This window comes from Muntiacus reevesi, chromosome 13 (assembly GCF_963930625.1).
Source record: "Muntiacus reevesi chromosome 13, mMunRee1.1, whole genome shotgun sequence".
NCBI classification, from domain to species: domain Eukaryota; kingdom Metazoa; phylum Chordata; class Mammalia; order Artiodactyla; family Cervidae; genus Muntiacus; species Muntiacus reevesi.
In genome coordinates, this window is record NC_089261.1 from 1,871,237 (window position 1) to 1,894,354 (window position 23,118).

General features: G+C 61.2%; 1 protein-coding gene across 14 annotated transcripts; it reads right to left on the reverse strand.

Annotated features, from left to right (window-relative positions):
* Positions 1-758: 758 nt before the first annotated feature.
* SLC2A11 (solute carrier family 2 member 11) lies at positions 759-18,440 on the reverse strand. 14 transcript variants are annotated; one of them, XM_065903996.1, is made up of 13 exons: positions 18,142-18,440; positions 15,817-15,877; positions 15,462-15,725; positions 11,751-11,849; positions 10,020-10,180; positions 6,913-7,037; positions 5,267-5,396; positions 4,646-4,794; positions 3,195-3,382; positions 2,971-3,081; positions 2,369-2,470; positions 2,210-2,288; positions 759-1,637 (listed from the first exon to the last, which is right to left on the reverse strand). In XM_065903996.1, exons 3-13 carry the CDS (start codon positions 15,480-15,482, stop codon positions 1,246-1,248), a joined length of 1,557 nt encoding a protein of 518 aa, XP_065760068.1. In that variant the 5' UTR covers positions 15,483-15,725; positions 15,817-15,877; positions 18,142-18,440; the 3' UTR covers positions 759-1,245. The 14 variants fall into 14 exon arrangements, with proteins under 14 accessions (XP_065760068.1, XP_065760063.1, XP_065760067.1 ...); XM_065903991.1 differs by adding an exon at positions 16,158-16,364 and having other exon boundaries at positions 15,462-15,877; XM_065903995.1 differs by lacking the exon at positions 18,142-18,440 and adding an exon at positions 16,158-17,128.
* Between the last annotated feature and the right edge of the window lie 4,678 nt (positions 18,441-23,118).

A 23,118-nucleotide genomic window follows, 5' to 3' on the forward strand; every position in this document is an offset into this window, starting at 1 on the left:
AACTATTTGACATTCCGGAGAAACGACAATTGTGGACTGTAAAAAGATCAGTGATTGACAGGGGGTGTGCAGCGCAGGAAAGGGATGACCACGTAGAGCAGAGAGTGTATACACGTCAGCATACATCTGTGTAGACTCATAGCATGTACAGGAGAGAAAATTAGCGTGGAAAAAGTAGCTAACAATTAGCATGCAAAATACAGAGGCGAAAACCCCTTAAACCGTGGGCTTGGGATAATAATGACGTACCAACATGAGGTTGTGGGCTGTGACAAGCATCCGCTCTGAGGGGGGACCTGATAATGGAGAGGCTGTGCATGTATGGGGGCCGGGGGCGCACGGGAAATCTCTGTACTTTCCTTTCCATTTTGCTGTCAAATTAAAACTGCTCACAAATTTTTTTTTTTTTTTCCAATATTGGGCAAAAGAGTTGAACAGATTCTTCACCGAAGGAGATCTGTGCATGGCGTGCCATTTGTGTCAGTATGTAAACAGACGCTCAGCATCTTACCCATCAGGGAAATCCCACAATTACGCCACGAGGTGCCACTACACTCAGGAGGGTGGCTGGACTGGAGAGACTGATGATGCCAAGTGCTGAGGAGGACTTGGAGGTTAGAGAAGTCTTGTGGATGGCTGGTGGGAATGTAAAACAGTATAATCACTCTGGAAAAGTTTCTTCTACCGGCAAACATGCATTCATTATTATACTCAGCAATTCACTAACCCAAAAGAAATGAAGGACATGTCTATACAACTTGTGCAGAAATGTTCACAGCAGGTTTATTCATCGTGGTCAACAATGAAAAACAGTCCAAATGGGTTACTAAATCATGGTACATCCATACACTGAAATACTACTCAGCCATACAAAGGGATATGTGCTAATACATGCAACAACATGCATGAATTTCAAAGACTTTATCTGGAGCAAGACCAGATAGACACATACACACAGTGTGGAATTTTGTCAAATTGTCTGGAAAAGAAATCTGACTTCCAGTGACAGAAGGCAGGTCCGATGTTGCGGGAGGTGGGGGGGATACTGATCACAAAGAGGCGGGAGGGATGATGTGAATGGTCTCCCTTGGTCAAGGTGGTGGTTCACAGGTGTGCACACCTGTCAAAACTCATCAAATGTACACTTACTGTGAATGCATTTTACTGTCTGTAAATTACACCTCAACGAAGTTGATTTAAAAAAAAATCAATTCCTCAGAAAATCCTTTTGTGACCATGCCCCTCTCAAAGTTTTCCCAAGCTGTATTTTCTTCCCTCTCTGAGTTTATGTTTTTGTTGGTTTCCTGCCAACGGCCTCCAGACAGGGGACGCTGAGAGGCCCCCGAAACCATCCCTCTGAGGCTGAGCACCAGGCCTGCACACCCAGGGGCCCCACAGGAGGCCAGCCCCGGGCCCGCCCCCACCGCGCCGCCGGTCTACAGCTCCGTGGACCTGATGACCTCGAGGCCAGCCCATGCCGGGCCTCGGCCCCTCCCTGGGAAGTTGAGTCTGTGCAGCTCCTCCGAGATCTCCACGAAGCTCTTGCCTCTGGTCTCGGGGAGGAAGAGGCCCGAGTACACGGCCGCGCAGACGCAGACACAGAGGAAAGGCACATAGATGAAGTGGGACAAGCCCTCCTGGGGATTGAAAGAGACCCCAGGCCTGCTGTGGCCCATGGAGCCCCCGCCGCACGGGCCCCAGCGAGGGCCTCCACTCTCTTGGCTCAGGTGACCCCATCCCCCTTCAGGCTCACACTCCCTGGATGGATGGAGCCTCCCTGGGGCGGGGGGTTCTCACGCAGACAGGGACAAAACAAAGGCAGGCTCCCCTGGGGGGCAGGGGCAGGCAGGCCTACCATGATGAAGGGGAACGCCAGCCCCACCAGGAACATCATGGTCCACATGAGCGCCCCGCAGACCATGTAGGCAGCAGGCCGGGCCATCTGGTCAAACAGCTCCGTGGCCAGGATCCCGGTCACCCCGGCTAGCAGGGGGAGTGGGGACATGGGGGCTGCCAGTCAGGGCTCCCTGGCCTGCCTCCCCCCACCTTGCCCCGGACAAGAAAGTGGGCCCCCCCAGCCTTCCTGCAGCCACAGGGAGTGTGTGGGGGGGTGAGGATTAGGGCTAGGCACACCCACTCATCCTTCACCCAGACACCCCTGGTCCTTCAGCCAGGCCCAGAGGAGGGAGCCCCCGGAGCCCCAACTCACCAGGGCCGATGCCAAAGCTGAGGATGGAGGCAAAGATGCAGGCCATGGCCAGGTAGGGCATCCAGGAGAAGGAGCCCTGCTGGCAGGGGGAGGGGTGAAGGGAACGTGGGCAGGGCCTAGCACCTCCCCCCCCAACTCCGGCCCAAAGGGCCCAGCTACCTGGAGGGACAGGGCCACTGTGAAGACGCTCCCCCAGCAGGTCATCAGGCCGTAGCCCCCCGTCATCAGCACGCGGCGGCCCGCCCTCTCAATCACCAGGCACTGCGAAGGGAAGGCGCCCTGGCTGACTCACCGCTGCAGCCCAGGGAAGGGCCCCTAGGCTGCGGGCGCAGTGGGCAGGGGCATCAGGCAGGAGCTGGGGAGGGCGGTGGGCGCGGTCTAGCACTTCGTGGATTAGGACATTATTAATTTCGCGGAGGGCCTCGGTCACTCAACCCCCATTCAGTTTCTCCATCTCAAAATGGTGGTGTGAGCACCCGGAAAACAGTAGGTGCTCAATAAGTGCTCGCTCACTCCCTGCGTTCTAACAAAGTGACCTGAAGTGGAAGTGCCTTAGCTTGGAGCATTAGCACTCCGAGGGTCTGCACTCCGAGGGTCTGCACCCCCAGGGTGAGCACCCCGCGGGGCGGCATCCCCAAGGTGAGCGTCCCGAGGGCCTGCACCCCCAGGTTGAACACCCCGCGGGGCGGCATCCCCAAGGTGAGCGTCCCGAGGGTCTGCCGCAGGGCTAGGCGCTGGGGGTCAGCCCCCAGTAGACTCACGCTGAGCAGCGTCGCCAGCAGCTCGCAGCCCCCGGTCCCGATGGCCGCGTACTGGATCTTGTCCTGCGAGATCCCCGCCTGGCTGAACAGGGCCAAAGCGTAGGCGTACATCTGCGGGGAGAGGGGCCGCTGCGCGCTGGCTCCCGCCACGCCCGGCCGCGGCTGCCCCAGCTCCCCGCCTTCCCCTCCCGCCCTCACTCCCCGGCCCCGCGCGGCCGGCTCACCGTGTCGTTCCCGCACAGCTCCATGGCTCCGCCCAGCACCACCAGGCTGGCCACCTGCCGCCGCAGCGCGCGCTCCCGGAACAGCTCCCATGGGCGCCGCGCGCGCCCGCCCCGGCAGACGGCGCGCTCCTGCTCCAGCTCCGCCAGCTCCCCGGCCAGGTCCGCGGGGCCCCGCAGCCGCTGCAGAGCTGGGGAGGGGAAGGGGAGGATGGGGAAGGGGGAGGATAGGGGGAGGGGAGGGGAGGGGAGGGGGAGGAACAGGGGCAGAGGGCACTGGGCTGAGTCCCCAGCCTCTCGGTGGCCCCCATAGTGAGCTCCCCACAACCAGCTCCTAGCTCCTTCCCAGGGCCCCCGGTTCTGGCTGGGGTGATCTTCCCGGCCAGGTCACTTCACAGCCCCATGGACCAGAAAGGCTTTAAGAACTCCGCTGGTCTGTGGGTGCCTCACACAGGACACAGTTGTGGCAGGTCGCCACTACCGCCCCGGCTCTCCCGGGATCCCCATGCCCACGTCACCCCTGGGGTTGCAGGATTTGGCAGCTGCTCATTGGAGGGACTGATGCTGAAGTTCAAACTCCAATACTTTGGCCATCTCATGAGAAGTTGACTCATTGGAAAAGACCCTAATGCTGGGAAGGATCGGGGGCAGGAGGAGAAAGGGATGATAGAGGATGAGATGGCTGGATGGCATCACCGACTCGATGGACATGAGTTTGAGTAATCTCCGGGAGTTGGTGATGGACAGGGAGGCCTGGCGTGCTGCGATTCATGGGGTCGCAAAGAGTTGGACACGACTGAGCGACTGAACTGAACTGAACCCACTAAGTGGGCGTGTGCACGCCGCCCCTTGGCTCTGCCCTGTGACTTGCTCTGGCCCGCAGGATTAGCCCAGCTAGCACTGTCCTAGATCAGCCGATGCCCCGCTGACCCTCAAGAGTGACCAAGATGAGCAAAACCTCCAGCAAAAGCAGGCTGGACTGGCTAGCCCCCGCTGACCCTGACACCCTGGGCCAGCCCGGCTGAAATCAGCAGGGTCATATAGCCCAGCCCAACAAGAGGAGGCCACCGTAAAGGATTGCTGTTTTAAGCCGGAGGTTTGGGGATTGTTCCTTGGGCATCCTTACTGTGGCCTTGGCTAGCAGGTGAGCCTGAGCCCACCAGCCTAGCTGGCATTGGGCCCTTGAGCCCGTGCTCGGGGTTTCATCATCTTGCCTGTGGCTCTTTCTTCACACTCCCGTGGGGCTTCCTGGATGGCAGGGGCTGGGTCTGTCCCCTCCCGCTGCCCTGCCACTCAGGACAGCCCCTGTAAAGAGCATGGAGGGGACGGATGGAGCCTGAAATGAGGGCGCAGAGAGAGCAACAGCTTTTCCCACACGAGAAAGGGACCCGCGTGCCCTGACCACATGTGCCCCGTGGTCAAGGGTGGTCCGGGGGCCCAGGCCAGAGGCTCACCTGCCTGACAGGCTGCAGGGTCTCCACGGTCAATGAGCAGGTAGCGTGGGCTTTCGGGGAGCAGGGGCAGGGAGGCCAGCTGGAGCACCCCAGGCACCAGGCAGCTGGCCAGCAGCAGGGGCCAGGCCTGCGGACCACCCAGGAGCTCCCTGGGGAGACAGGAGAGGCTGGGCCAGCGCCGCCTGCCCAGAGTCCCGTTCCCTCCCGCCCCCAAGGGCGGCGTCTGAGTTCCCCGGTGCCTGCTCCTGGCCAGCTCTGGGTCGGACACCCAGCTAGGGACGCACGGCAGGGCGGGGCCGTGGCCTCCCCTTACCCCTGGCACTCCTCTCTCCAGGGCTCTCCCCAGGGCAGCAGGTTCTGCCCTCGCCTCTCTTTCCTGGGACAAACAGTATACGCTCCCGTTCAAAGCCCAAGCCTGCCCCCGTCCTCTGTCCAGACTTGTCCCTGCTGCCTGATCCTTCGGGGCTGGAAGAGGCTGACGGACACCCTGCTGGCCAGAAGCCCATGGACGGCTTTCAACACCTTCGTCCAAGGAAGCCACGTCTGAATCTACTTGGCGGGGAGGGGAAGTTCAGGCTGCCCTCTCACCATTCAGGGTGCATGGGGGTGGGGGGCGTGTACCTGAGTCCGACCACCTGACCCATCACGAGCCCCAGGGCGGTGAAGATGGCGGAGGTCATGGCCACGGCCCCTCGGAGCTCCTTGGGGGCGCTCTCCCCCAGGTACATGGGCTGGACGTTCATGCCTACACCTGGCCGTGCAGGGCGACGGTCAGCCACAGGCCGGGCTCCCCCACCCCTGACCCCCCACCCCTGTCGGCACCCCAGGTTCCCATCCACGGGCTCCCAGTGCTGTTCCCTCAGCCTGAGCGCCCTGGGGGGGTTCCCCATCCCCCAAACCCCGCCGTCGTCGGGCAAGCAGGACTCCAGTCCTCCCCCAGGACTCCTGGGAGAGAAGCCCTGGTCAACCCTTGGGAGTGGGAGGGGCGGGAGGGAGCGGCGCCCATCAGCTGTAGGCTGTCCCCCTCCCGCCTGCCCCAGAGAGGCACCTGGCAGGTGCCAGGACGGGCAGGCGCCCCCAGCCACCCCAGAGGGCAGCAGCTGGCAGTGCCGGAGCACCACTGGTCTGCCAGGAACACGGCTGCAGGACCCCTGCAGCCCCTCCCTGACCGCGGGTCAGGAAACAGGTCCTTGACAAGGCCCTGCCTCTCTGAGCACTGGTGGGGGAGCTGGGAGGAGCGGGGTTGCGCTGATGGCCAGACATTCTCAGAGGTACACTGAGGGAGGGGTTCCTTTTGCGCCAGGAACTCGGGGCACAAAGGCACCGTCTGACCCGGCCCCTCTGACCCTGAGCGTGGGCGACTGTTACTGACCTGGTTCGTGGCGAAGCTGACGGTGTGTGACCCCTGAGATCAGGCCATAAGTCTCCCTGGGCCTCGCTCCTCGCGGGCGCGCGCCCACACACACACACGCACACACACGCACACACACACAGGCTCTCTGCGCCCATCACTTCCCCTGGAGGAAGCCAGCCGCAGTGCTGTGCGGACACTCAGCAGCCCTGCTGGGAGACCCGCGCAGGCTGTGGAGCACGGCTCCCGGAAACAGCACACAAGGGCGACAGCATCTCAGCAGCAGGCCCACCAGCCACGGCCAAACCTCAGCTGACCGCAGCCCCGCCCGGCACATTACAGCCCCCCGAGCGGCCCTAGCCACGACCCTGCGGCTAAGACACTCTGGTTCCTCACCCATAGGAACCGTGAGTGAGTCAGCATTGCTGGCTGTAAGCCCCTGAATTGTGGAGCGCTTTGTGTCACAGGAATAGATACCTAATAAAGACATTGGAACCTGGCTGTATAGACAGTAGGCCGTCAAGGGGACTGGTGATGGCGCCCCGAAAAGCCCAGGTGGACACGCTCACAATTCTGCTCCACCCCCCACCCCTGCATGAGCCTGAGGTCCCTGGTAGGGTCCTCGGCTTCTGTAGGGGTGACCACAGATCTGCTCCTACATGCCTCTACACTTTGACCGCCAGGGAGTTCCCGGCTTAGCCTTCTCGGGATGTTTGTCCTCCCAGCCCTGTACAGCGTTTCCATTTTCTCTAGATCCACTTTAAGTGTCTAGTTATATGAGCCTTTTAAGATAAATCATGACTAACTCATTCTGAAAAAAAAAAAAACAACAATGGTGAGCACGCCTGGAAAAGAAATCAGTGAATGAAAGGAATAAGGGGCAACGGGAAGGAAGGGCCCCACGCCCACCCCGTACCTGCGCTGATGCCCACAAGCAGTCTTCCCAGCATGATCATCTCGAAGGAGCCTGCTCTGCGGCTGAAGCCAAACAGGGCCGCGGCGGCCAGCACGAAGACGTTGTTCACCAGCAGGGACTTCTTCCTTGGGGAAGCAGAACACAGGTGAGGCCCGCTCAGGTTCAGGGCCAAGGATGACCCCCCCCACCCCCAGGACCCTTCCCTGCAGCCGAGGCCAGCCCTGATCACGCCCCTGTGTGTGTGTATGTGTCTGTGTGTGTGTGTGTCTGGAGTGTGAGCTGCCTGCACAGAAGTGATGCCGGCCACTGCAGCTGGGGTCGCCCATGGGATGCCCCACCCTCAGTCCCAGTGGGTGCATGCTAAGTCGCTTCAGTCACGTCCAACTCTTTGCGACCCCGTGGACTGTAGCCCACCAGGCTCCTCTGTCCATGGGGTTCTTCGGGCAAGAACACTGGCATGGGTTGCCATGCCCTCCTCCAGGGGATCTTCCCGACCTAAGGACCGAATCCTGGTCATCTGCACTGCAGGCAGATTCTGCACCATCTGAGCCACCAGGGAAGCCCCCTGTCCCCAGTACACCCCCAGATTACTGTCCTTTCTGCCTCCACCAGAGCTTGAACAGACAGAACTCATACTTTATGGGTTTATCCCTACAGACTGAGCACCACTATCCTCAAAGTCCTTTGAAAAGCCAAGTGCCTGATATCTGATTTCTCAGACCCGACGAAACCCTGGGAAGGAAAGGAAGGGAAGCCAAGTGACCTCCTGTGTCCTCCATTCATTACAGTCACTGCCCAGAACAGGACATCTGCATGGCCCCCGCCCAGCTGGTCCAGCGGGACAGACTGGCAAACTGGGGAGGGGGCACTGGGCCCGTCGGTGGCTCCTCCCATACGAGGCGTTGGCTCTGGGCTCCCGACACTGCGCTCGGAGGCGCCATCCTGAGGTCACCAGGAGAGCTCACAGGAGATCCTGCAGCTCAGGTCCTGATGGGGAAACGGGCCAGAGGCGGCTTGTAATTAAAAAAAAGAAAAGGATGGAAAAATCTCAGATGGCTTCTTTCCAGTTTGGAGGCAGCTTGTCCCCACGGTGAGTGTCATCATCTGGGTGATCTGCAAACCCGGGTCCTGTGAGGGGAGTGTCTTCTACTGGGTCCAGACCAACTGCCAGATGCTCTGCCCTTCGACCCTCTAGACTGGGAAGACTAGTGCTCAAAGTGCCTCCAGAGAACCAGAATGCAAGACTTCAGACTTTGGAGCAAAGCCACAACTTCAGTGAATTATTATCTTCCTAACCTGAAATAGCTCCTGACTGGTCGCTATGCCTTGGTAGAGGAGAAACATCAGACTGGGGTGTCCGGCTGCCGTTTTAGCCAACTGAGTCCCGGCTTTCTGTCACTTGCAGCTGACGCTTCTGTTAAACACCCGAACACGACGTCCTGTGCACCCTTGCCTCTGACAGCGGAGGTTACCGCAGTGATGACGGGCGAGAGCGCCCAGCACCCAGCGTCATCTCAGGCGCCTCATCGTGCAGGAGCTGACCTCAGAGCGTGGAGCCTGCTAAGGGACCCACGCCAGCAGGACTGCCGCACCCACTCCGGCGCAAAGACTGGGGTCACCCCGGCGGGCACGGAGCGGCATCCTGTCGAAGTGCTGAGCCGATACTGTCTGGGAGACCGGAGCATGGACGTCAGCGAGGCGGGCGACAGCGTGAGCGGCTCCAAAACCCCGGAGCAGGCCCCCACTGTGTTCCCAAGGCTCGGGGTCCTGTGCCCTAAACTAACTTCACCCGCTGGCTTCCTTTCCCTTGGTCTGTCTGTACTTTCTCCTGCTCTCTCCCCGTGAGAGGTCCCGAGGGCAGTTAAGTTTACCATCGGCGTGTAGACAGCAGGATACTGAGAGGTGAACCGCAGGCTGACCGCCTCGTGGAAGCCCCGTGTGCGGGCAGGTCAGCTTGGTTGTGTCGACGCTGGTGGCTGTGGCGAGGCAGTGCCCTGGGCGGGCTCAGGGTGGGACTGGGTACCGTGAGGGGGCACACGTGGGGAGCCGAAGGTCCGGGAGAATGGTGCCGACGCGTGCTGGGCGGCCAGCCAAGGGGGGACGGGTGGGAGCCCGGCCTGCCTTCTCTCCCGCTGACTCGCCAGTAACAAGTCCTCTCCCAGCGCTCTGAGCCCGAGTGCAGACGCTGGAGTCGCAGTGTGCCCGGAGCTGACGCGCTCAAGGTGACCTCCCGACCCCCCAGGAGAGCCCAGGCTGCAGGCCTCTGTCCGCCCGCCCAGGCCCGCCCCAGGCCGGGCTCCCGAGCACCTCCTTCCTCTGGTGGGCTGCCTCAGGGCGCTCCGCATCCTCACAGCTTTCCATTCCTCAGTCAGAGTCTGTCTCCTGCTTGCGACCCAAGAACTGCCTCAGGTGGATACAAAGGGGGGCCTCGGGGAGAAAGCACCTGTTCACAGTCACGTCTAGTCAAAGCCATGGTCTTTCCAGCAGTCATGTATGGACGTGAGAGCTGGACCATGAAGAAAGCTGAGCACAGAAGAATGGACGCTTTTGAACTGTGCTGTTGGAGAAGACTCTTGAGAGTCCCTTGGACTGCAAGGAGATTCAGCCAGTCCATCCTAAAGGCAATCAATCCTGAATATTCATGGGAAGGACTGATGCTGAAGCTGAAACACCAATACTTTGGCTGCCTGATGCGAAGAGCTGACTCATTGGCAAAGACCCCGATGCTGGGAAAGGTTGACGGTGGGAGGAGAAGGGGACGACAGAGGACGAGATGGCTGGATGGCATCACCGACGTGATATACGTGAGTTTGAGCAGGCTGAGGGATTGGTGATGGACGGGGAGGCCTGGCCTTGACTGAGCGGGTGTTGGGTTGCGTTGTGTTATGCTGTCAGCCGTGGGTCCTCCCTCCCTCCTAGCGCGGACTCTTCCTTCCACCACATCCCCGGGAAATGTGGGGTTCTCGGTGACGTGGCAGGCAGAGCCAGGGGCCGGTGCGGAGCTGACCGGGGCCAGGGCCTGCTGGGTGTCCTGCCCCCACCCCTCAGCCCGTGGGCTGGAGTGCCCCTCGTCGAGAGGCACACGGGGGTCCATGGGAAGCACTCACCTTCCCAGCGTGACGGCCAGGGGCCCAGCGAGCAGCGCTCCCAGGAGACCCCCGAGGGGATACAGGGACACGATGAGGGACCACACGAGCAGGACCAGGTGGTCGGGCAGCGGCTGGCCGGTTCGCATCCGCCACGTCTCATTGGTGAATTCCTGAATGTGCTGTGGACACAGATGCCGGTCAGCACCCCCCCACCCTGGGGTGGGGGCTCCCCACAACAGGCCTTCTCCCCCAGGCCCCGCCTCCACAGGGCAGGCAGCCTCCCCAGCCACCCTGCCTGCTGTCAGGGGGACAGAACTCCCCTGAGCGCGGGGCACTGTGCCGTCTTTGTCGCAGTGCGTTCTGGAGCTCAGAGCTGGCCAGTGTCTATGTGGCCCCTCCGAGCCCAGGATCAGCCTCATCTCTCCCCCAGCCCCACCTGGGCCACATTAGCGGGCTCCCCCGCAGGCCAGCTTTCTGATCGACTTGGCCGTCGGTGAGCATCAGCAGGGTATCAGAGGGGGCTGGAGGGGCGCTTGTTCCCTGGGCTCTATCCCTGGACGGGAAGTGAGTCTGCTGACAGTTGCTCTCTTGCACCCGAACCCTAACCCCGAAGGGACGGGAGGGCCCCAGTTCCGTCCTGGGACCTGTTTTTCCTGCAGCCCCAGCTGTGTGACGGGACACGTGAGCGTCCCAGTCAGGTGGGTCAGAGGCGGCTTCCATCGCTGGGCTGAGAGATGCCCTTTCCACAGGCACTTGCTGAGAATGGGCACAGGCCCGGGGAGCTTGCTGGGGACTCAGAGATGATGGGACCCCGAGAGGGGGCCAGCAGGAGACTGAGTCCAGCTGGGAGCTTGCGGAAAGAAGGCTCCAGGCAGGTGATGGCATCTGGGTGGCTCTTGAGGGGCTTTTGCAGGAGGGGCAGGGAGGGCTTGACCCACTGGGGGGTCTGTGTTTAACTGCTCTAGGCACGGAGTTGGGAGAATCAAGGTGGGAGACAGGTGGACAGGTTCGGACCCCAGGAGGCCTTGGACTTCAGGTAGATGTGTGTGTGTGTGTGTGTGTGTGTGTTTATTAGTTTCTCAGTCATGTCTGACTCTTTGCGACCACGTGGACCATAGCCTGCCAGGCTCCTCTGTCCATGGAATTCTCCAACTAAGAAGACTGGAGTTTGTTGACATTCCACTCTCCGGGAGATCTTCCTGACTCAGGGATTGAACCCAGGTCTCCCGTAGTGCAGATAGATTCTTTATCATCTGAACCCCCAACGAATGCCTACAGGCACTGGGAGTCACAGAAGGTTTCTGAGCAGGGCAGTGGTTTGATCAGACTTGACAATACCTACAAGGGGAGAGGCTGAAGGCGGGGAGGCCAGTGGGGAGGCTGGGCAAGGAATCCAGGCAGGAAAGATGGGTCTGAACTTGGGATCATGGCAGAGACCCAAGGAAAAGTGCTGGAAGCCAGAGACAGTCAGGAAGGACTTGGTGCTTTTCCAGGAGAGAGGGGAGAATCAGGGTGGACCCCTGCCACTGGGGGGATGGGAGCAGTCATCTGCTGACATCAGAGACACAGGAGCACGTGTGAGTTTCAGGGGAGAGGGCAGAGCTGGATTTGAACTCCCAAGGCCTGGGGAACAGCCCAGTGGAGGTGGAGGCGTGGGAGGAAGCTCCACCAAGCGGATGGCGGCCTGCAGATGCAACGTGGGCCGCTGTGGACGCTGGGGTGGTACCAGTGGGCATGCAGGGTACGTACCAAGGTCGGGGCATTGATAATGGAGAGGTTGTAGCCAAACTGGAAAGTTCCACCAATGCCAGCTGCACAGATGGTCAGGAGCAGGACCCTGCCTTGAACCTGGGGAGAGAGGAGAGGACCCAGTGACCCACGGCAGCCTCCACCTCCCTCCCGCGGGGCTGGAGCCCACCAGTCCCATATGGCGACCTGTCTGACGCTGGCGGTGGTGACGCCCCCACTTTGCAGATGAAGAAACGGGGGCAAAGAGGAGGTGCTTGGGTCACAGCCTGGGGCAGGCAGCAGAGGCGCCCCTCACCTTCTGCTCTGAGCCCGGGATCCCGCCGCCCCTCGGCCCTGACCGCGTTTTCCTGAGATGGACAGCCATTCCCGGCCCCCAGCTCCTTGCCCAGCTGCCCCCCGGGCGTGCCTGCTGTGGCTCCGGGGACCACACCCTGAGCTGGGGCCCGAGGAGAGTGAAGCTCTGCCTCTGGCAGACCGGGGGCCCTGCGCTCAGGGCAGCTGTCTCCACAGACGGGCTGGGGGCCCCCTCTGTTAAGAGAAGGGGCCACGTGGACCTACATGTGTGGGGACCTGGGAGGCACCTTGAGCCGCAGAGAGCAGCCGCAGCCCTGCTGATGCTGATGGCGACCTCCAGGCTGGGGGGCAGCCGGCGCGCACACAGCTGGTACAACAAGAGGCAGCGTCTCGTCCTAGAGCAGCACCCCGAGACAGGCGGGGGCTCCCCAAGGCACCCCCAGGAGGCCCAGCCCCCCAGTGCCCCGTCGTCAGGCTGGTAAGTTTCCTAGGGGTTCACCATCTATTTAGAGCTTGCCTCTTATATGTATATATTTTTTAAGATTTTTTTCACACTTTTTAAAATTTATTTTTAATTGGAGAATAATTGCCTTACAATGTTGTGTTGGTTTCATGAATCAGCTCTAAGTATAAATATATCTCCTCTCTCTTGAGTCTCCCTCACACCCCCCCACTTAAAGATTTTTTTGATGTGGGTCATTTCTTCAAAGTATTATTAAATTTGTTACAATATTGCTTGTTTTACGTTTTGGGATTTTTTTTGGCTGAGAGGCATGTGGGATCTCAGCTCCCAGGACCAGGGGTCAAACCAGCACCTCCTGCATTGGAAGGTGAAGTCTTAACCACTGGACCACCAGGGAAGTCCCCGTCTTGCCATTTTTTATTACAAAATAGTATATGCCCATTAAGTGGCCTCCCTGGTGGCACAGCGGTAAAGAATCCACATGTACTGCAGGAGATGCGGGAGACCTGGGTTTGATCCCTGGGTCAGGAAGATCCCCTGGAGGAGGGCATGGCAACCCACTCCAGTATTCCTGCCTGCAGAATCCCACGGACAGAGGAGCCTGGTGAGCCAGAGCCAGAGTCCATGGGGTTGCACAGAGTTGGATACGACTGAAGCAACTTAGCATGCACACACACACACACACACACACACACACACTCATTAAATCTTTTGAAAGCTCAGTACACACTGAAGCTTCTCCACTCTTCCAAAGAGCAGTGACCTGCTTCCCTCAGATATTTCATGAGACACTCAGAAAGTAGTTAACTATACAAAAATTGGATTGTTGATCTTTTCCCAGCAACTCTACACTACCTCTCTTGTTCTGGAAAATTGTCCCCCAGGTATAAAGTACTGTGTCATTTATTACTTCTTTTAATACTTAAATGCAACTTTCATGGCAGAAAGATGTTTGACTCAGGACTTTGTGAAAAATTTCCAGAACCTGAGGCTACTTACTCATTCATCCGATGAATACCGAGTGCATGATCCAGCCAGGAAGTGAGCTGGGGGGCAGATATGGGGGCCGGGTGGGGATGGAGGGGTGGAAACAGACCTGCTTTCACTGGATGGTGAGAAGCTGGGCTGGGGTGGGGAGGCGGGGGCAAGGGCTCCAGGGCAGGGCCCTGCCAAAGATGCTGCCGTCAGCCTGCGGGCAGCTTTGTACCAGGCACCCTGGCCGGCCGCCAAGTTCCTACAAGGCTAAGTGACTTCCTCCCAAGCAGGAAGCCACAGAGGGAAGCCGGGTGGGAACCCAGGAGTCCAATCCTGTTGGAGTCACGCAGAAGCTCCCTGCTGGGCTGCCTGCCGGTGAGAGGCCCACTGGGAGCGCAGATCCGCAGGAAGCAGCAAGTCACCAGGTGAGACCTGAGCCCTTGTGGCAGGGAGGAGGCTGGCGGGTCTCCAAGGCAGCATAAATGACTGAATTCCTTGAGATCATGCATGGAGACCGCCTAGGCCTGGGGCGACGGCCATGAACAACCTTCAAACATTACCTATGGTGGGGAGGACTCATTCAGTGAGTAAAGATGGCTTGCCTCCCCACTCTGGGCAATAAATCTACGGTTCTATGTGCTGAGGATACAGCAGTGAACCAAAGAGACAAAATCTGGGATCTTATGGAACCTTCCTTCCAGCGGGGGAATGACAGGCAGTAATAAATGAACAAGGAAAATATGTAGGGTGTTAGCTGGGGCATGAGTTTGAGTAAGCTCCGGGAGTTGGCGATGGACAGGGAGGCCTGGCGTGCTGGGATTCATGGGGTCGCAAAGACACGACTGAGCGATTGACCTGAACTGAACTGCGCTGGTGCATACACACACACACACACACACACACACACACACACACACACACACACGAGGGGGCGGGGTCTGGGGCGTGGTCAGGGCGGGGGCGGCGTGGGGGGGGGGTCCCGCACGTGGTCCCGGACGAGGACCAAGGACACGAGGAGAGGCGCCGTGCAAGGGTCTGAAGGAATTACCCTGGCGGGGAATCCCCCCGGGGTCGGGTGGTGGGCGGTGTGAACGTGCTCTTCCGGATGCCTGGCTCTCTGGGTGAAGCAGGAGGTGACTGGAGATGGAGTTTAGGGGGAGCGTGGAGGAGATGAAAGTGGGGGACAGGCCCCGGACGGGACGAGGAGCGGGTGCAGTGGCCGGGGGCTCCTGCGTCTAGGGGCGCTGTCCGGCTCGCACGAGAACCTGAGGGATGCTGGTGGGGGACAGGTCCAGCACCCTGCGCCCCAGCCAGACCTTCGGCCGAAGCGGACCCGAAGGGACGGCGAGGCGCTTGTGCGGTGGGCGTTTGCAAAGCTTGGAGCAAGGCGCGCCTTAACGCGCGCGCAGGCGCACAGGGCGTGAGGGGTGGGGGGCCCGCGAGCGGGTCTCCAGGGTCCGAGGAGGTATCCGGGCTGAGGCGGCTCGCGCGCATCCTCCATTCCCCGTTTCTGCAGCCCGGGCCCACCTCTGCAGACCGGAAGGGAGCTCCGATCCGGGGACTTCTCGCCCAACAAACAGCCTGCCTCCGCCCCCGCGCAGGTCTTGGCTGGCGGCTCTGATCAGCGCGCTCGGGACTCGCCCGAAATCCCAGCCCTGGTTCGCCGAGCCCTGCCCCGCTGCGGCCTCCGGACCGACTCTCTGCCGGTCCCTGCCGCGCCCTTCTCTGGACCTCCGCCGCGGCCCCTTCCGGCCCCTCTTCGGGGCCGCCTCTCACCTCCATCTGGCGCCCCCGCCCTCTGCCAGGTTCCGGGAGGGCCCCGTCCCCGGGAGGGCCCCGTCCCCGGGAGGGCTCCGTCCCCGGGCACTCTGAGGCCGAGCCCTTGATTCTGCGCGGACATCCCCACGCTCCTCCAGCCCAGGTGTCCCCGCCCTTTCCACGGGCGGGGCAGGATTCGGAGGGACGAAAGGCCGACCCACCAGTCTCCGGAGCGCTCTCATCTGTCCGTCTCCGGCGGAGCCGCGGGCTAGGAACCCGGATGGGAGAGCAGGTCTCGGGTCGCAGCCCAGGCATACATTGTGCGAAGCCGCGCTGGCGCCGGAGGCAAGATGAGTCTGGTCCAGCGGACTTTGGCAGGGGAGCAACTACTGGGTCCGCTGGGCCGGATTAATCTTTCATTTCCTAGGGCTTCTCAGGTCCTGCTTGAGTCCAGGAGGTCGATTAAGGTCAAACCTAAACCAGACCTGCCAAAGATGCTATTTGTGGTCATGGAAACATAGACCCGAAAGTCACCCCAGGAGGTCATCTGAGCGAAGACGGTGACAGGACACACACCGCAAGGGATGATGCAGTCTTCCTCTTGCTCCTGCTTGGGTTTTATTATCGTTGCTCTGAACTTTTGAAGCGTCACGCATTTTTAAGGAAAAATACACAAGATAAAATATTAGCAGTTGCTAAGTGCTCGCCTCTCTGCCTCTCTTGAGACGATCCACTGCCCGTAATAGCACGCGCTCCGCCTCCCTACCGCCCACCGCCAGATGCCGCCTGGACGCCTCGCTGGAGTCAGCTCCCCCACCCCCACCCCCTCAGTGTGTGGGCTCCCCAGACACTAATCATTATCCTTGAGCAAGGAAGCTTGAGGTTCCACTTCGGCAAACATTAACGGCGAGTTTAACCTTCAGCATGTGAAAGTCAAGGGTGTGAGTGTTGGTGGCTGCCCGGTGCTGATGACGAATCCGCTCAACACCCTACACGGGGTGGCTTCAGCCTCCCGTACGGAGGAGCCCCTGAGACTCCACAAGGGGGAGCCCGCATCCTCTACCCCGCAGCCGTGCTGGAAGTCCGGGCTGGGCTGTCAGATCTCAAGTGCGGTGCAGCAGACCCTGCGGGATGGGGCGGCCAAACCACGCCCGAGTCGGGGGAGCGTGGACAGCCGCCTCCCCCCAGGCCTTCCCGCGTGGATTCCCACCCAGTGTCTGTTTCCCGGGTGGGAAGGCGGGGAAGGCAGCAGGGGAGGAGGGGCGGCCTGCCCGCGGCCACCGTGCTCAGGACCTCCGCGCCCGCGTCCAGCGTGGGTGGTGGCGCCCCTTCCCAGCCCTGGGAGCCAGGCACGCTCACTTCTACACGCCAGAGCCTCTTATCTGCAGACTGGGAAACTGAGACCCAGAGTGGCGGGGAGGGCGGAGGCTGGGGAGGCCCGAGCCCAGCATTCAGTGGGAGGCGGGAGCAGCAACGGCTCGCACTGCAGGCGATCAATACTGCAAAGCCGGCTGGAGGGCCCCACCAGGTCCTTGCCCCAAAAAACCACTGGCTACTTCTAGCCCCGCAGAAGCGGCAGGGCCGCCTGGTCAACCCGAGCCCATTCCCCAGATGAGGCCTCCATCACTACTCAGGCTCGGGGACCTCCCCAGAGATGTGGCCTCCAGACCCGGGGTGACCCGTCCAGCCTGCCCCCCGGGCGCCAGCTCCCAGGGACCCGCCCGCGCTGCGGAGACCCTCTCCGGCCGCGAGGGGCCGACAAAGCCCACGCTGCCGGCGTCGGCACGGCGGGACCTTCTGGGGCTCGTGGCGTAGACAAAGAGGCTTGAGCCGGCGCCCCACTAGGCGCCGGGCCCTCCAGCCGGAGCTGACCCCGCGGCTCCTGGCCGAGTCTGGGCATCCCCGGTTCCGCGAGCCCCGGGTGATTTTGCTTCCTCTGTCCTGCTCACCTAGCCTGCGCCTCGCTGGTGAGCCAGGGCCTTGGAGGGGGCTTGGAAGGTCTGCTACCCAGCCCACCCTGCCTCTGCCTCTCTGCCTGCCTTCCCTCTCTGATCCATGAGGTCATGGGACAGGAGTCTTGGCAGAGGCCTAAGGCCTGGAGCCAGGGCCCAGGTTGGACCCCAGAGGCCCTGATCTGCCCTTCAGCCCGTCAGCGGGACGCCCATCTTCGGGTGGAGTGGCGGCTGGGCCCCACCGCTCCTGACCACCATTGGGCCGAGCGGATTTGACCTGACTGCCCCCTCTGACCTCAGTGTCCTTGGCCAGCGGTGCTTTCCAGAAAGGGCTCAAGAGCCGTTCCAGGCTGCTCGAAGTCCCCTCCTGCTTGCAGCCTTCCCCCTTAGGCTGGCATCTCTACTCCGCACCGACAGCCTCCATAGGGGGCACTGGGCGGAGCTCAGAGGCCAGCTGACCTTGGCCACCAGGCTGCCAAGGTGGGCAGTGAGCCACCGCCAAGCTCAGCAGGCCGGCGACGGGCCTGGGTGTGGTGGATCCCAATGGAGCCCCTGCAATCCCAGCACTTACTTCCTGTCTCCCAGTCTCTGTCTGCTCACCTGTGAAATGGGGACATCATAATAACTGACCTGCCCCCTGCACAGGCGCTGCATCCTCAGGCCCCACGAGTGTCTACTGACTGCCGGCACCCAGCATCCTGAGGGCATGTACCCCGCCCTCTCTTTATCTCCAGACACACCTGGCCCACCTGTGGACCTGGCCGAGGGTGGAGGGCATGCCCCGGGGGCAGCCCCTGCAGGCTCTACCCCAAGACCCAGCTCTGCCCTCCTCACCCTCCCCTCCCCTCCCCTGCCCCCTCCCCCCTCCCCCTCCTCCGAACGAACTGGCATCCCCTCCAGTTCTGGGTCACGTTTCCAACTTAACAATTCAGAAGACAGAAAGAAAAACCTCAAACAACCACCGGTGAGCAGCCCCTCCTGGCCACCCTTTGACTCTCGAAGACTGAGCGGTGGAGCCGATTGTGATTGCGGACCGGAGACTTAAAGCCGCCTTAATCAGAAGGAAAGAATGTCCTCGTGGCTGGCTGTTCTAAAAATACAGCTGTGCCCACATCTGGAGGCGAAGGGTGGCGGGGGGCGGTGGGGATGGTGGTTAGACCAGCGTCTGGAGGGCTGACACCCACATTCCCTGCTGGGGGAGGCCCCCTCCCAGCAGGGCCCATGGAGCGTGGGAGGGGGAGAACACCAAAGCAACCAGCCCTGTGGCCAGGCCAGCTGGACAGGTCCGGGACGGAGCTGAACAGGGAGCCCACCCCTTCCTGGGCCCATCCCCCCGCTTCCCCATACCTCCCCCGGGCCCCAGCCTGCTTCCCCCAGGGGCCTGGTTAACTGGGGCTCCTCTCTCACCAGCCCCTGCTTGACCTGGGCGCGGCTTCTGACCAGGGAGGGGATTTTGTCCGGATTTAATATGAGGTGCTATTTATTACATTTAACGAACTTGTCGTTTGTTTTGTTTATCCGTATTCTAAGCAAATGAGGTACTTTCGTATCTAATCTTAGATCTGTAATTTTGCATTTTTTTTTTTTTTTTTAAAGAGGCCCCGATACCTCACACAAGTGAAGGGCAGGCGAGGCTGGGAGAAGGTCTTGAGTAAACTGGCAGCAGGGCTTGGGGTGGTGTTTCCAGGGCCCTGAGGGCACAGAGTTCCTGTCCACGCACCCGGCCTGGGGCTCCCTCTCCGGGGTGTGGGAGCAGGGCTGTTGTGGGGGGCGGCAAGCCAGGAGGGAGGTGTGGCGCCCCGGGCCTCTCTGAGCGCTGAGTCACTGGTTCTGGGTGAAGGCTTCCAGAGTGGTGGCCCTGGCCTTCCAGGTCGCTGCCAGATCACAGGCCGGAACTGTCTGATGACCTGGCCAGCCGGCAACGGCTAAGGAAGGCCATGGGACAGGGTGGCCTTAGGTTTCAAGTGGACTGGATCCCACGTGCAGCCCAGCGGGCAGGGACGGGGGGGGGGGGGCAGACCCACGCGGGGACACACGCGTCTCCTTGAACTTGCATCCCTAGCCCTCCCACTTGGCCGACTTGGCGAAGCAGATAATTTTCCAAAACACGGCCCCGCAGCCACACTGAGCCCGAAAACAGCCCAGGCAGAGGAGGGGGAGGCCCCGCCAGCTGGTCTGGGCGCCAGCTGGAGGTGGCTCTGCCGATTGGGCGGTGGCCACGGTGGCGAGCGGGAACAAGGGGCAGTTGCCGAGGGTTTTGACAGTCAGGCACTGAGGATCAGGCTGGCCTGGCAGCTGGGAAAGATTGCTTCGTCCAGCCAAGCGAGGGCCGGGCAGGGAGCCCCAGGCCCCACTGCTCAGCCAGGGAGCAGGTTGGGTGCAGAGCTGCTTGTCAGGATTCCGTGACAGGAGCCCAGAGGCGGCAGGGCGGCGTAGTCTGTGAACCGGACCTGGCCCTCCCCAACTCAGCTGCCTCACTGGGCCAGGCGCTTACTGAGGTCTGTGCCTCCTGCCTCCTGGACCCTTCCACCGTCTCTGTCTAGTGCCTGGCACTGCAGGCTGTTGCCAGCTTCTCCTCTGACCCCCAGCTTCCTTCAAAGAGCCAGCCGCCGCCTGACCCCACCTCACTGAGGGTCCTTACTGCCCGTGGAACAGAGACCACAGCCTGCAGGGCCCGGTGGGCCAGCCTCTCAGCACGTGCAGCCCCCCTCCTCCTCCCCCTCTCCCACCTCTGTTCCTCCAGCTGCCTCAGGACCTTTGCACGAGCTGTCTGTCCTCCTCCTCCATCTTGATGGCCTCCCTGCCTTCCCCAGCCCACTCGGAGACCCTCAAATTCCTGGAAGGTCGATTCTGCTACCAGGCTCAGAAGACTAGGCCCCAGTCGCCCCATCTGCTGGGCAGGCCTGATGCAGCCCACCTGGACTGTGTGTCCTTCTTACCCTCCGGCCACGAGCAGCTGCTGCCGAGTGAGTTCCGGAATCAATGCTAAAAATATCCCATGACCCAGACAGGAAGGGCCACCGGGGACCCAGCTGCTCCTGGGGGCGCAGGCTGGAGCTGTGGCGAGGCCCACCCACAGCAGTGGGGGTGGGGGGGAAGGCCTCGTGAGGGCGCCCCATGTCATCCACAGGAAGACACCGTGCCCCCAGCACTCACCGTGTTTCTGCTTCAGGCCTGTGCTGCCGTCTAAATAAAATAACATTTAAAAATTGAGTGCACGGGGCCCTAAGAGAAGGTAGGTGAGCTCTGGTCTCTTCAGGGAGGCTTCCTGGAGTGGGGGGCATTTCCAGCACCCTCCCTCTCTCTCTCTTAATAGAACACTGAGGCTGGTAGGGAAGGAAGTGAGTGAATGGAGTCAGATCTGGGCTGTCCCAGGAAAGAAACGCTGACTTAGGGGTGGGGGGAGGGCTGGATGGTTCCCTGTGTGGGGGGGAGTGGGCAGGGATGACCCCAGGTTTGGGCTTGTCTCTCCTGGTGTGAGAGCCCTGAGAGGAAGGTGGGCTCTGGGCAGGCAGAGGGTGCTGTCCCGCCTGTAGGACAGGGGAGGAAGGGGTCCTCTGGGGGTCTCCAGACCCGGACACCCCGAGCTCCTTGCTCTGCAGCAGGCAGGGGCCCCAGGCCAGCAAGGGACCACAGGCCCCTCCCACCACAGTCCTCAGCCCAGGAGAGAGGAGGCAGCCCTGCTGCTCAGGCCAGACAGACGGCGTAAAAGCCCTCAGCATCCAGCACACCACCTTCCTGGGTCAGCCTGGCTCCCGGGAACGTGTGGAGCCTGGGGCATCTTTCTGTAATGAACTGTCCGGAGGTGCCAGGGTTGGGAGCCGCGGAGCTGGTGCCTCCAGAGCGGCCTGTCCTGGGCCTGACGCTAGACGGGAAAGCCGGGACTCGTGGTGATGGCCCGCCCCGGGCCCTGCTCTGTGTCCTCCCTGGCCTGAGTCCCCACCTGGGGGCCCCCAGGCTCTCCGGGCAGGACGGAAGGTCTGCAGTAGAATCTGTGCTTCCCTGGCATGCCCTGCTCCTACCCGGGGCGCCCAGGAGTGTGCCTTCTCAGCCCCAAACCAGGCTCCTGCCTGATCGGCCCTGTCAAAGGGGAGAGACAGGCCCTCTGTCCCGTGACGGCCCCTCCGTGAGCCCCGGCCTGACCCCAGCAGAGAGCCTGCAGGCTGGAATGCCTCCCTTCCCTTCCCCACACACACGGGAAACCTGACCCCTCTTGCCGGCTCCTTGAAGCCTGGCGGGCGCCCGCCGGGGTGTCTGAGGCCCTGGATCCCTGGCCTGCAGCCGCACCTCCAGCTGGGTGGGCTCTGCTCCTCCTGGTTCACCTCCAGCCTGACCTAGGTCTGCTCAGCTGCAAAACGGAGGCTGCCTGAGGGAGGGATTTTTCAGCCTGCTTCCACCACCCAGTCTCTCAACACCTTGATCCAACTCCTGCTGTATCAGACTGAGCTCTCCTCAGGCCTGAACCAAATGCACACCTCCCTTCATCTGGGCCTCTTCTTCCCTGCCCCCCTTCCCAAGTGGACCTCCAAGAGCTCTCCCCAGGGACTCCTCTTAGCCCTCCCATGATCCATTGGAGACAACCGTCTTGACTGGTTGGGGACTCAGAGCCCCGCCCAGGGTTTCCCTCACCTGTCACACTGGAGTCCGAGGTTGAGCTCCCGTTTGGTAAAGGTTTGGGCACTTCCTCTCCCTTGTGGCCACTGGTATCCAGGGCCCTTGGCGCGGCTGCCCATCTCAGAGCCTTCCCAGGCCACGTGTCCCAGGGCCTCCTGCTGCTCGGTCCCTGCAGCCCTGTCCTGGCTCTGCTGCAGCCTCCCTGCTTGTCCACATTCTCTCTCTAACTCATGAAGGTCGAGCTGGCCGGGCCTGGCCTTGAGCCTCGGGCATCTCATGCGGGCCCAAGGCTACAAAGCCCATTGGTCTACTGAAGACTGGTACCCACAGTTGAGCCACCTGCTTGGCCTCTCTGCCACTTGGATTTTTCATGCGGATGTCACATAGATCCCCCAGACTCAGTGAGGCCAGAACAGGATGCTCCACCCGCCTGCCCTTCCCCCAAGCGTTCTCCAGCTCAGGAAAAGTTCACTGCCTTCCATCTCCCCTATAGCTCAATCCCTGAAGTCACCCTTGACTCCTGTCTCACAGCTCCGTCTAGTCTGCTGGCAAAACCCACATCCTGGCCCTCCTGGTCCTCCAGGTTTGGCCCTGCCCAAGCCACCAGCATCCCTGGCATCCTCCACCTGCCCCCAGATCCCTCTGGCCGTCTGCTCTCCTCACAGCAGTCACAGGCATCTTTTTAAAGTGACAATCAAGCATCACTTCTTCACAGAGCCTTCCCAGATCATCCCATCTGGCAGGGGGCCCGCTACCCAGCCCTCCAGCCTCCACTTGGCTCTCATCTCCATCAGTGTGCTGTCCTGCAAACACTAGTTCTCATCTTAGCAGAAGCCCCTGACACCACCCTCCCCCCTCTCCTCTCCCCGCCACATTCCCCCCCCCCCCCCACCCCCCGGCTCCTTGGCTACACCAGGAGAGATAGAATCTTTCGTCGGCCACCGGGTCTCCAAGCATCCAGAACAGTGTCTGGCACACAGTCCATGCTCAGTAAACTATGGACTGTGTTCATCAGAAGGAATACATGGAGTTTCTCTTTTCCACTCAAGTAACGAGGCTCTCTCCAGCCCGTCCACTTGAACCAGCCGGTCTCGGCACCCTCTCGTCCCACCAGTGCTGCACGTCCCCGGTCTGCCCCTCCTCTGGCGGCCCTCGTTGGGGCTTCCCAAAGGAACAGGCCCTTTCAACGGGGTCTGGGCTTGCAGGGAGATTTGGACACGCAGCCGCCGAGCGTCTCCTTTGCTGCTCTGGTTCTCAGAGAGGACAGCCTGGGACCCCAGCCAGCCCAGGTGGGTTGGCTGAGCAGGGCGGT

Excerpts from the sequence above, each read along its gene's own strand:
- SLC2A11 (XM_065903996.1), bottom strand. The coding sequence starts at position 15,482 with ATGAGAGCGCTCCGGAGACTG. Across the intron at positions 10,181-11,750 it reads TTATCAATGCCCCGACCTTG|CACATTCAGGAATTCACCAA; the intron begins GTACGTACCCTG and ends CTGTGTCCACAG. Across the intron at positions 5,397-6,912 it reads GCTTGTGGGCATCAGCGCAG|GTGTAGGCATGAACGTCCAG; the intron begins GTACGGGGTGGG and ends CTGCACGGCCAG.